This window comes from Pundamilia nyererei, unplaced genomic scaffold (assembly GCF_000239375.1).
Source record: "Pundamilia nyererei isolate P.nyererei 1_Seehausen unplaced genomic scaffold, PunNye1.0 scaffold00012, whole genome shotgun sequence".
Classification (NCBI taxonomy): domain Eukaryota; kingdom Metazoa; phylum Chordata; class Actinopteri; order Cichliformes; family Cichlidae; genus Pundamilia; species Pundamilia nyererei.
The window spans coordinates 6,745,467-6,758,384 of record NW_005187413.1 but is presented as its reverse complement, the minus strand read 5'-3'; the positions used below and the strand labels follow the sequence as shown (position 1 = coordinate 6,758,384).

The 12,918-nt window shown below is 40.6% G+C and overlaps 1 protein-coding gene across 6 annotated transcripts in view; it reads right to left on the bottom strand.

The window, feature by feature from the left end:
* erc2 (ELKS/RAB6-interacting/CAST family member 2) overlaps positions 1-12,918 on the bottom strand; it is a 45,256-nt gene that overhangs the window by 5,778 nt on the left and 26,560 nt on the right. For 4 of the 6 annotated variants that reach the window (XM_005724724.1, XM_005724726.1, XM_005724727.1 and 1 more), the window contains 8 exons: positions 10,847-11,002; positions 9,872-10,039; positions 9,254-9,421; positions 8,309-8,446; positions 6,444-6,584; positions 6,053-6,193; positions 4,510-4,545; positions 2,068-2,270 (listed from right to left, as the gene is read on the bottom strand). In XM_005724724.1, coding sequence (XP_005724781.1) covers positions 2,068-2,270; positions 4,510-4,545; positions 6,053-6,193; positions 6,444-6,584; positions 8,309-8,446; positions 9,254-9,421; positions 9,872-10,039; positions 10,847-11,002 — 1,151 coding nt within the window. The remainder of the gene's footprint in view (positions 1-2,067; positions 2,271-4,509; positions 4,546-6,052; positions 6,194-6,443; positions 6,585-8,308; positions 8,447-9,253; positions 9,422-9,871; positions 10,040-10,846; positions 11,003-12,918) is intronic. The other 2 variants (XM_005724728.1, XM_005724729.1) reach the window with 1 other exon arrangement.

The following is a 12,918-nucleotide window of genomic DNA, read 5'->3' as shown; positions in this document are numbered from 1 at the left end:
GACACAGATGCAGACTAGAAAGCAAAAACATTCTAAAGAAATAAAATCAAAATGAATCCAGGGATCTTTGTATCATGTACGCAAATAAAATAATGGCACCACGGACTAAAAGCAGACTGTGTAACTCTGATACAAAGATTTTTGAATCCTTCAAACAGCAGGCAGACCCAGGCACACAGGTGAAACCAGATGCAGTTGCGGCAGTCGCGGTCGGAGACTTTAACCACGCAGCCAAGCCTTAAGTGCCAGGGCAGAGCACTCACTTTCCCAGGAAATCCCACACCATGCCCCCTATCTGCTGGGGAGCAGTGGACACAGAAGGGAGCGGGTCAGGGGGAGCTCTGCCACCGGGACGAGGGGTGGGGCGGGGGGCAGGGGGAGGGGGGCTGGTGTCAAAACAGAGAAAGATTTGCAAGGGAGATGAAGAAAAGATTTTGAAAAATCAGAATCAGATTTCAGAACAGAAGAGAAGTAGGTTGAAAGTTGATTCATGGCCAGGGGTAAAGAGAGGGGCAGGTGAGCATGGTACAGAAGAGAGAGAGGGAAGTGGGACGGAGAAAAGTGGGTAAAGATGGCAAAAAAAGGACAAGAAGACGCAATTAATCAAACACCACTAACAAAGTATCACGACATTAATCCTATAATGATCTGAGAAGGGAGTATATAAGTGTCTTTAACACTAAGCAGTGGCAGGGGAGAAGGGCTGTGTGGTCCTCATGCAGATCAACCAATCCCTATGTTAGTCTCATCCGTCTGAATCCTGTCCAGGTAAACGACGATGATCTCCTTCATTAGACAAACCAAAGTGCAAATAAACTTGCAGTACTGCTCCCAGGAGAGAACCAGAGAGGCCACCTGCTTTATTTCTGCACTCCATTAACTGGACTCAGATGACCTCTTCCGAAAGAGAAGTGGCTGAGGGGAGCGTTGCTGATATTTATAAACAAAACCTGAACATGTAAATCAAAACTGTGTGTACAGAGCACATTATCCAATACCATCGAGTGCAGTGCAGTATGAGAACATCACAACTGAACATAACATGGAAACACTATGAAAATGTGCACAGAGCCACATGGACATTTGCCCAGCATACACCGAACACAGAGAACTGTAAAGCTGACAAACAGATGCATCCAGATCAAGAATAGACTGCTCAGAGCTACTCAGCACAAACAGTGGCACACTGTATTGCTTATGGTAATACCATTAGAGAGTTGGGTAACCTAAATTACAAAATAAACTGATTTATCTGAAGATAAATGGGGTTTTGTTTGCGATATAGAGAGTAGCAGATTTAAAACCATCTCTTTATGCCGGGTTACTTGTTATGATGTGAAACAAGCCACAGAAAAAAATTTATTTTTTTGTATCATACACAACGTTTTGAGCATTTTGGCCTTGGCCATTTTTTTCTTTCTTTCTTTTTTAGTAACATAAAGGGGGACTTCCACTTTTCACGTATAATTTTACTTCCAGCAGACCTGTTCTCTATTTGGGACGCTAATTTACAAAATTGATCTCATGTTGTATCTTATATGAGCTAAAACTAATAAAACAGACAATAAACTCATAAAGAAAATGTCATTTTCATGAGGCCCTTTTCTCATGCAGTCCTTTATAAATGGATTTCTTTTTGAATTGGCCAACAGAAAGAATGGTGATTTAAGAAACACCTTTATTAGTGTCCTAAACCTGCTACATCCATCTTTTATATATACAGTCTATGATCATACATGAAATAAACACACCGTATGTATGTATTAATAAGTTTGTTTTTCCTTTTCTTTACTTGTTTTCTCCCATTTTTTGTGTTTTTATATTCCCTATATTTATATTGTATATAAATATATTGAAGCTAAGTGGAGAGCTAAAACATAAACAAAGAGTGGATGTATCAGGCATTTTCAGGCAAACATGTTAAATTACCTAAGAGGTTTGCTAAAATTGCAGGCAGGTATGCTAATTTTATCTTCATAGATGTAACAATGGTCATAGAAAACAGAGTGTTTGTTAAAAGGGAAGGATTAAAGCAGTGCAGGCTAATATGCAGTCAGAATTAGTTACCTTTCCAACTCAGCAATTTTCTTGTCCTTATCATTCTTTTCGGTTTCCACCTCTCGCAGGATGTCCAGCAGTCTCTCCACCTCTGTTTGAGCCTTATTAGCTTCATCCTTGTAGTAGCTCACTTCCTTTTCCAGCAGTTTCACCCGGTCCACATACTCTGGGTTCCCTCTGGAGCCCGACTGCTGCTCCACTTCATGGGCTTTCTGCATCAACATGCCAAGAAATGACAAATACAAACATGTACACGCCCAAAAACACACAGTTAACAAAAATAACAACCCAGCTTCAACAAAAGTGTGAAGCGCAGAACGTTTTACTGTCAATGAAAGAGAGATACATACAGTACACTGTAGTCCATCAGTGACTTATATTATCTACGTCTCTTGCAGTGTCCCTGTACTTTCAAATGAATAAAGCCGAGGCAAATGTTGTGGATGAGGGCTTCATTACTGGTACTGGCTCATTAGTTTTAACAAAGCTATTATTTAGCTCCAATTAAATGGTCCATTGAGACTCACTTCATGCACATGGAGTAGAATACAGGACTTCAGGATAGTCTGTGAGAGTTTTGTATGTCTGTGACAATAATAACAAATCTTTATAGTTAAGCACTAAATTGATTCACTGGCTATCAAAATCAGAGGTCTAGTTTTTGGACAGCAAGGACATCTCTCCACTACAGTGGTACACAGCACCCTGGACAATACACAGCCACATATGTTAACACATATCGCAGAGTTACACAGAGCCATCCACCAAAACACTGCAGTGATCTTCAACCACGGCCGATACCTTCGCTAACAGCACCACACTGAGACAAAAGAGAAGCGTGGCAACACTGATACTGACAACATGCACAAAGGTCGACCAAGTCATGCAAACCCAATGAAGCTGCACAGTCTTTGCAATTGTCAGTCCAAAGAATGAAGAAAGAGAAGCAAGGGTGACCAAGTAAATCTGTTCTAACTGTCATATTTTATGCATGAGGAACGATGCTAGAGTTTAGCTTAGAGGAGATATACATAATTTTATTTAAGACCCAATAATCCTAGTTGAAATTTATGAAAAATAACTACAACAGACAGTTATTGGACAACAAATTGCCCTCCATATGGCCCCTGCAAATATTGCAATGAACAGTATACTACAGAAGAGCATTTATAGGAGGCTATAGGAAGGAAGCACTTGATGATTTGAGGATTTTGCAGTTCAATTACTTTATTTATTTGAATGCATTCTGTGTATTTATTCTGTTTTCCTTATCTATAACATTTGTTTAAGAACCTCTGAAATTGCCAAGATTCACAAACTACACAAAAGTGGATCAAGTTGGGGGGATGTCAATATTATAATTCACTGTCAAATAGTTTGATATTTTTTGAGGATTTTCACAGAGATGCTAAAACACACTGAACTGAAATTCTGTGCTAAAAATGTAATATTTAGACATAATTCAATGACAAATATGTATTAAAGAAAGGTTTGTTCACTCTGTTTGCCTCTTTTAATTTTTTTCACTGGTTATAAGTGCACCAAATATGAGGAAACTTGAATGCTATGTCCTGTGACTTCAATTGCATAAAGTCTCTGAAAGTCCAATGAAAAGTTTACTATTAATTTGTCATATTCCCCACATGAGCTTCTATGACAAAACACACGTGTGCTGCATTTGAGGTCAGTGTAACCTGTACAATTCAGTGAATGTATGGGTTCCTGTTGCCACACAACTTCCCAGATGAGGCCTTAGTGACTAAAAACATTACCATTAAATTTAGCTATAGATACAAAATTTTACATAAATGTAAAATTTGTTACATTTAAATGTTTTTTTGTGCTGTGGAAGAATATGACAGTTTATTAAGTATAACCACCGAAAAAACTATCTACAAAGCCAAAACTTAAAAAAACAACAACAACTTCACACATAGTTAAAGCTAATGCAGTCTAACAGTCCTGCAATTAATCCCAGGTGTGTCCTTACATGACACAGTGTAATGAGGCTATACTAAATCATAGGAAGACTTTTACATGTAAAATGTAATTAAAACAAAGGGCAATAAACAGCTGTATAAAATTAACCCTCATAAAGACAGAATTTATTGCAAGATTGTTGTTTTAGTTTGAGCTACATATACTTAATAAAATGGCAGAAGAATCTATATTGAGCACGTTCCAGCAGACTAAGTAAGCCTTCGGTTCTACATATATGCAGCACCAGTTTCACCACATATCACCAACAGTTACAGGATGAGCACAGTGCACAGGACTCTGACTGCAGCTCATTATATCAGTACAGTGCAATGAACAACATGCATCCTGGGTGGGTGAAAGCAGGACCTGTGCTGGGGTTTGGCACGATCACCATCTAGCATATTTCAAGGAAGTTATCAGTGTCCTCATGCTTTCAATATGTGCCTCAGAGAGCTCAGGAGAGGGACTTACAGGAGTGTTCATGTGACTGAATAGCTGCTCAGCTTGCTACATTGCAAACAGAGGGTTTGAGGAAGGAACAGGAGGGAGACGGGGGAGTCCCGGGAGAGTAAATGTCAGGATTGAGTTTGAGCCAAAGAGAGAACAGCAGGATCAGACATGGTACAATACATGTTTGACAGATAAGTAACATAGTACACATGTTGTTAGGCTAACGGCAACACAACAGAGACAAACACAGAGGAAGAGATGATACAGCGATAGTCTCAAGAAGGAGAAGAAGAAGGCAAAGAGGGATATTTAATGACTGCCTGCTACTTGCAACACCCTTAAAAAGCATGGCTGCCTGTTACAGGAGACAAAGCACGATGGCAGCCATTAGCCTAATGAAGTGTGCTTTATATAAGGTCTGTTCACATTTCTTGTTCAGGTCCAAAGAAACAGCCTAATGAAGGATAACATGTTCTCAGAAGTGAGACCTCGGTTTTCTTGTTTCTTTACTGCTACTTTAATTTTTAAATGGGACAGAACTGTCTTCACTAAATAATCTGTGATCATACTTAATCTTCCCTCAATGACACAGGCCAAGATCAGACCAGCAGGAAAATATGAACTGCACGTTAATTTGGCCAATCATTTCTACAAAAGGAAAGTAGCCTTTTTTTCTTATGTCTGTAACTGCTTAACAGTCTCCACTGAAGTGGTCCCTGAATTCACAATGAGCTCATTCCTTTCTTCGCAGTGGACACTCAGCTCTGGCTTCTTATCTACAATTCAGTGCAATTAAAGAGAGACATTGCTGCAGTCTTCATTCAGAGTACAGAAGCTCTCTGCAATTCAGACAAAGAGACATCCATAGAAAATGTTGCCGTACTGACTGCTAAAATGGTCAGCTTTCATCCAGACATTTCTGAAATCATCAGCGGAAAGTCATCATTTATATATGACCTTCAGTAAGAGTAGCATTAGGCTCATTTTTAAGTTCTTTCTTCACAGTGGATCACTGATAGCAAAACAGTGTTAACCAGTGTTAAAGTCCAGAACATGGCTGCTGTCGAGCTGTTAAACACAGGTTTCCTGAGCACATGAAATTGCTTAACTTTATATAGAGATTGAATAGTACAATCAAAAGCTTAGCAGCAGCTCCAACATGAAACTTGTTGCGGTGTCGTTTTCCCAACACGTGCAAACTTGTATGAGTCTGTGTGGTGTAATGCTAGCTTTACTACACTGTTTGACCCCAATTCAGGATTTCCGACTTTTCCACCTTTACTTGATTTCCCTCTAACTGAAGCACAACAGATCTTTCAAACCAAAAAAACTGGATAATTAGGATTGGCTGCAAAAAGTAACTGTGTAAAAATGAGCATTAGATAAGCCGTCTTTTAATATAGATGGCTGTGGGAACCATAATCTGTAATTACTTCTTTCAAAATAACCTGCTGAAAAATTCTCTACAGGTTAAAAACTGTGAATTGCTCGTCTCTTAAAATCTAAATTAAACTTTTGCATTATAGTGTGCGAGGTGATTCGGTGGTGAGAGATGCACACCTACCTTCTGTAACTGTGTCTCCAACTTACTACATTCCTCTTTTTTCTGCTCAATTGCAATCTCCAGTGACTTGAGCTTTGAATCCTTCTTGAGGCCAGAGGATGCCAGGGATGATGCGTGTTCTTTCAGATCGATGAGACTGGACTGCAGGTGAGTAGTCAGGACAGACGGTTAGCAGCGCTTCAAACCAGGCAGGCCAGCAGAGTGCCAGCATGTGCAACAAAGTTACAGCACCTGAGGCGACTGCTTAAATGGCACCTAAAGCCCTACTGAAAGATAGTGTTTCAATATTTGCTGTGCATAAAAAAGGTGCATGCTCTGCAGCAAAGAGAAGGACACAGTCATGTGTACACAGCCCTGTAGCCTTATAGAGAAAATCTCTTTGCTCACTGACCTCCTTTTCTGTTAGTTCTATCTGCAGGCTGTTCACCTTCTCCTTCAATTCCTTGTTCTCTTTCTTATATGATTCCACTTCTTCCAGTCGTTCTCTGTCTTCTCTCTCCCTTTGGTCCTTCAAACGCTCAATAATCCTCTCCTAACACACAGAAGCACAAAGATTTAAAACTCTTCATATGACTGAACGGTTAAGAGTCTATATAAACATTAAACTGCTGAGATGTTCATTTAAGATTGTTCCAGCTCAAATCAGAGATTTGTATCAGTTCATTCCTTTTAAAAAACAAATGTCTCTAGTTATGTGAAATTAATATCACACATGAAAAATACAGTTATTATGAAATTAGACTAAAATTAAGCTAAAATGCTGAATCAAGCTAGATGCCGTGCCTGGAATTTTACCCCAGTGCTACTTTGTTATTTTTTCCTTGTATGTTTTTATAAGTAAAGATGTAATCATCAAAATCTGGTTACCTAAAAATTGAATAAAACACTAGTGCAGGAAAGAAATAATGATATCTAATGCAGCTAGAGGATTGCATCAGCTATTTCCTCAATTATACATAAATCTATGAACTGTAATAGAGTTACTACTGATATTTGGTGAGGTTCCACGATTTTTAGGAGGATTAAGAAAAGTCAAACCCGATGGAGCTTTTTAAAGCACCATGATGGGCTTCACAAACAGCCTTAGTGCAGAGCAGGGCACAGTCGCCCTGCTGCGACATGTGCCTTCATCTCTCTTCTTTGATATCAAGGAATGTAATAACAGAATGTAATAATAAATGTTTTAATATTTTATACTATTCACACTTCTTTCTGCACAAGTACAAATCTGATCTCGTCACAATTTCAGAAGTTCTGTACAATCACTCCACAGCAACTAGACGCAACTTGTAGTTGTTTAAAAAAAGAAGAAGAAGAAACAGAAAACAAGAATTTTTACTAACATGGTTCATTTAGAGGAAAGGTTTAACATATGTGGGAATTTCACCAGTTACCAGCTGACTAAGCTTAATATGAAGTCTGGAAATAAGAGGAAGCATTTCTGTTTGTGTCTCTTTAAATTCCCCTTATGAGGAACTCTAAAGTTCAAGTATCTATGACAACACCGAAGCTTACATTATTCTCTTTAAAGAGTGTAACTTTTACTAAATTAAATAAATAAATGTGTATTTATCTTCTCTTTTTCCTCACCCCCAGTCACAGCAGATAGCTTCTCTCTAATATTAGCGTACAATATAAAGCACTTTGAGGTGATTGTTGTTGAATTGGCACTATATAAATAAAATTGAATCGAACTGAATTTAATTGAACTGATGGCGAACATGCTCCTTTTCTACTCTGTGTGGCACTTGCAGTGTGTTCAAGTTTCACTAGAGCCCAGAGAGAAAATGTTGCAGACAAGTTGGAGCCACCCATACAAACGCTGGCAATGTGCCAATCTGCTAGTGACCAAAACAACCACAAGGAGGTTTTTGGTGCAGCATCCTCTTTGTGATCAGTATCACTTAGCGACAGCCAGCAACCATTTACCAGTCGGTCAGGGAATACAAGTTTGCTTAGGACCGTGTTACTGCGACCTAACAGAGATATAAAACGTCAGGAAAAAAGTTTGCTAATCTCAATTTCTTGTCGATAATGACGCTAATGTTTGGTCCTTGTGGTCTTCTTGAGAGCATACAAGAAAAAAAGAGGTCATTCACATCCTGGATTTTGAATGAATGATTGTCTGAAAAAGTCACCTGGAATTCCTTCCACTATATACATCCTTTTGATGATATGATAGTAACTACAAACAGATAAAGTGTCACAGTTCAGACAGTGTTACGGGTTCTGTGGTATAAGGGTGGCGTGATCTACCTTCTCTGACAGCGCCTCTTCCAGGGTGGCCAGGGCAGTGTCTGTGTTACTGGAGTCGGTCTGCAGAGACTTGACCCTGTCCTTGAGGTTCCCCAGCTGCTTGTCTTTGTCCCGCAGCTGCTCCTGCAGGTTCTCAATCTGACTCAGAAAAATAAGAAAAAACATGGAGCAAAACACACAATAAAAAGCACGATCTCCAAACCAGCGCAACATTTAAAGTCGGTATATCTGCCATTTTTTAATTCTCTGAAGCTTAACACACTACATAAGCAACACTGTGTACAATGTGAGAAGAAATACATCAAAAACTATAAGACCTTTAAGTTTTGAAAAGCAGAACTTAATGTAAACCTGAATATATACCAAACTGCTATCTGAGCAGTGCAGGACTGACCTGAATTAAGGTATTTTATTTATGATAAGACAGGAGAAAACAATGATTCATAATTAATAAAAATGATGAAACAGATAAAAGTGCAAAGATGAGAGAGAGAGAGAGAGGGGGGGGGTGATCAGACACAAGAGAAGAAAAACAAAACGGGAGAGCAGGTCTGGGTGCGATATGGAGTAACACTCTGTGAGTATTTATAGCACACACAAATGAGAGCCAGTGAGGCAGAAATATCTTCTTGCTTGTCTTTCTGTGGGCATTTTCCCCTGAGAGCATGAGACTCTCACACTTCATGGACAGAGTAACCTCCCAGCTTTATATTTCCACAGAGCGACTGGTTTAGTCCAGGACACGGAAATGTGACGAAACAACCCACACAGTCGCTGTTCATTTCAAATTTGTGACTAAATCTGGAGTAATTAGACATGCCTCCACAATACAGTGTGTTGTAGACAAAAAATAAGCAATAACTCAAAAGCAGAGTAATTGTGGCTAAAGTGTATTTCCTCCCTAATGTTTCTACATGGTGAGGTCTTCTTTCCTTCCATTCTCACCTTTTTCTGCAGGACATTAATCTTTCTTTCTTTGACCTCAAGCATGTCCTTCATGTCCCTGATTTCTCCGGCGAGAGTACCCTTCTCCTCCGTCAGGTCCTGCAGCTGCTTGGTTTTCTTGTTCAAGAAGGACTCTTTCTCCTCCAGACGTAGACGTAAAGCGTCAACCTAAAGCACATTAATACATGTCAGAGGAAGCACACAAAGTGGACTAATTATCCCAAGTGTACCATTATAGTTAAAAGCACTTTGATTTAATAACTTATAGTAACCCTAAAGTAAAAAAGGTGCTGGATGAGTATTTATTAGGGAAGTATTTTAATAATTCACCACAGTTATTTATTTATTACTGCAGATCTGTGATGTTTTCTGGTCTATGAGCTGTGACAGTACACTGGCCAACAGTTTTTCATTGGTAGTGACCTAGGTTGCACTTCACTTACTACAAAGCTTTCAAAGCAAACACTCTGCTGATATGATTTGCTGTAATAAGCCTCGGGCCCAGGGCGAGCCTATTGTTTGCTCAGTTTGGCTAGGAGCTTGAGAATGTTTGTGAAGCGATGTATTGTTAAGTTAATTTATTGTACGTGTACAAATAAGTTGAGCTTGTTTTATAACCTCCGTTTGCAGGATGGCAGCACGTTGCTCCTTGGCAGTGAGAGACTCTTTGAGCACCTCGATATGCTGTTTGCAGTCTGAGTTCTGGTTGTTGAGGGTCTCTAGCTTCGTCTGCAGAGCCAGCAGTTCTGACTCTTTCTTTGACAACTCCTGCTTCAACTGGTCAATCTGTACATGAGAGGAAGCAGATCATTTTGACCCAACCGTTACGTGAGCAGTGTAACGATTTCACGCTCACGAATGGGAACCGCGAGCTAGTCTGCACAGCTTTCGCACTATTTTCATCAACACGCTTCTCCCTCATTAAATATGCATTTGGGACTAACTCCCCTGCATTCATCATATATTATACATCATTTCTATTCATGATTGATGAAAAGAAGTCTAAAAATAGAAGAACAAAACTGTGGCGGGTCGCTTAATAGGGAGAGAAAATGTAAACACTCCAAAGACACGTACGTGAGCCCCAGAAAGTCACAGACACACACACCTTGACACTATCACAGGTTGTAGGTGGCTGTGCTTGAGTGTATGACTCTAACTCTGATATGCAAACACAACTTATCATCACAGACCGGTCGGAAAACAAGCAGCGGAAGTCAGTTCAACAAAAACAAAGCTTTCATTGTGGCTTATCTTATTTTAGACTTGTGTTTGTCTTGTGGCCACAGATTAATAAAGTGATGTACTTTTTATGTGTAATTAAGGAAGAAAAGTGTTTTCAAATGTTAAAGTATGCGTTTGCAAAGTTTGGATTTTTCCCCACTTTTGGCACGGAGCCTCTTTCAGATTTTTTGCCGACAGGGCACTTTGCTGTTCTCGCTATGTGTTAAAGCAGCTCATTTATGTAACACAACATTTTTCAGTACTCTCTCTTCTGCACAGCTCTGTACCCTGAACATCATGCCTGCCATTTTATATTAAGCCATACTTTAACAGCATCAGATCTGCATGCACAGTGCAGTTAGTCTCTACCTTCGTCTTCATAAACTTAGAGTGGTTCTTGTAGACCTCCATCTGTTTGATTTCCTCTTCTCTGTCCTCTGTGTTCAGTAAGCCGTTTGCCTTCAGCATTTGAATCTCATCCTCCAGATCCCGAATGTTGCGTTCCAGAGAGGCAATTTTGGTGTCCTGCACACAAACACGCGGAGGAGACACACCTCAAAACCAGGACTGGCATGTCCAAAAGTTGCATGCTGCAAATAAATCTGAGCTAAAGAAAAGAGTCCAGGAAACAAATGGAGGGTAAAAGATTTAAAGAGAAATACAGACACAGAGACTGAAAGGGGGGGAGGAACTGAAAGATATAGTGAGATAAACCAAGAATGGAAAAAGCTCTTTGGTCTGACTGAGAGCAACTGCAGTATCTGTCGGTGAAATCAGAAGCGTTCTACTCAGCTCCGTGCGGCAGCTCGGAGGATTAATCACCATTGGGAAATATTGAGCGCACATCCAGTACGGCGAGATCAACCAGGACCGGAGAGAAATGCGCAGGGGGGAAAGGAAGAAAAGTAACAAGCCGTAGCTTTTGCCGTAGATGCTTGCAGATCAATGCAGAATCCAGTCTCTAGACTGCGACTGTGAGTGCAGCTTTAGCTTCACGGCTTTTTAAATAAATAATACAACGTCTTTAAGATTAGCCATGGTCCATCTCACTCTCCAGCAGAGCATGGAGCAACCTTGTTGTTCTCTGTCTTTCTCTCTTTTTTTGTGTCCCTCCTTCTTTCCTCTTAGTGACTCTGAACTTATGAACTTATGGCCATTAGCAGGGGCAGTGATAGCCTGCTGCAGAGGAAGGTGGGAAATGTGATGAGGAATGATGAAGTACCAGACAAGGATCTGAGGGGTTAACGTCAATGTATGAGCACTGCACATTGTACATGCACTTCGCCCTGCTGCTGCACCTCAGCTCAGTCTCTGTGTTACGAGACGAACATCAATGAACTAACACTGCTGCAATCGAGACAAGACATCGTACCTTTAAAGAAGAGTGATTTTATTCCATCCACATGTAATCACTGGTACATCGACCTGGTCAGTAAATCTTGCTCTTTATTTCCCTTTCCCTGCCTCTGTATGCCTCTCTGTCTCTCTATCTCCCTGCATACTGGCCTCTCACTGTCATAAACAACCACACCTGTTTCCATGGCAGCAGCAGGCAGGCTATATACCGTGCACTGTCTCTGGTGAGTGAGGAGGAGAGGGTGGGAGGGATGTAGGGGAAGAGAGGGAGGGAGGATTATTCGTGCTTCCATCAGCATCAACACAGCAGTGGGAGAGAGGAGAGGGGGAGAGATGCAGGGTCTTCCTGCACAGCACAGGAGGAGAAAGGAGGCGGGACTTCCCCGCGCGCCGTATGAAAATCAACAGGATCCTAGAGCTTGCACATCACATGACTAGGCTGGGGCCTGCTCGGCACGGATCCAGCCGAGTGAGAGGGGCTGTGTCAGCTCAGCGATGATGTCATGATTTATTTTGAGGAAGTGATGTCAGGCCTCTGCAGTGAGGCTGGTGGTGTCTACAGTGGTTCATTGGATGAGCCTGATATCGCTAGTGTCACATCCAGCTGCTGTACAACATGCTTGTGTAAAGAGGGTGGGGTCCTTCATCCTAAAAGATTCTCCATATGGTATGTTTTGTGGAATTATTTACAATCCAAGATGCTTCTTGCTATCCTTTTATACACTTTTTTTTTGCTATATTTCAGCTCAGTAGTTTTTCCTCAGTTCAGAAACCTTGAATGAAAATTTTAACACAATGCTTTGGAGTCACAATACTCCCCTGCAAAAAAATGAAGCTGAAATGATAGAGCTGGAGTCTGGGATGTTTGCAAACAATCTGTCATGCAGAATAGAAAACATCTTGTCATGAAACTGGTGTGGCGTGTTGCTGTCTGGGGTAGCTGGCCATCTGTCAAGCGAGCCGCAACAGCTGAAATGTTAAACAGTAATATTGACTCTTGTTTATGTTTGCACAACTGCTTTGTGAGCAGTACGTGTGTGTGTGTGTGTGTGTGTGTGTGTGTGTGTGTGTGTGTGTGTGTGTGT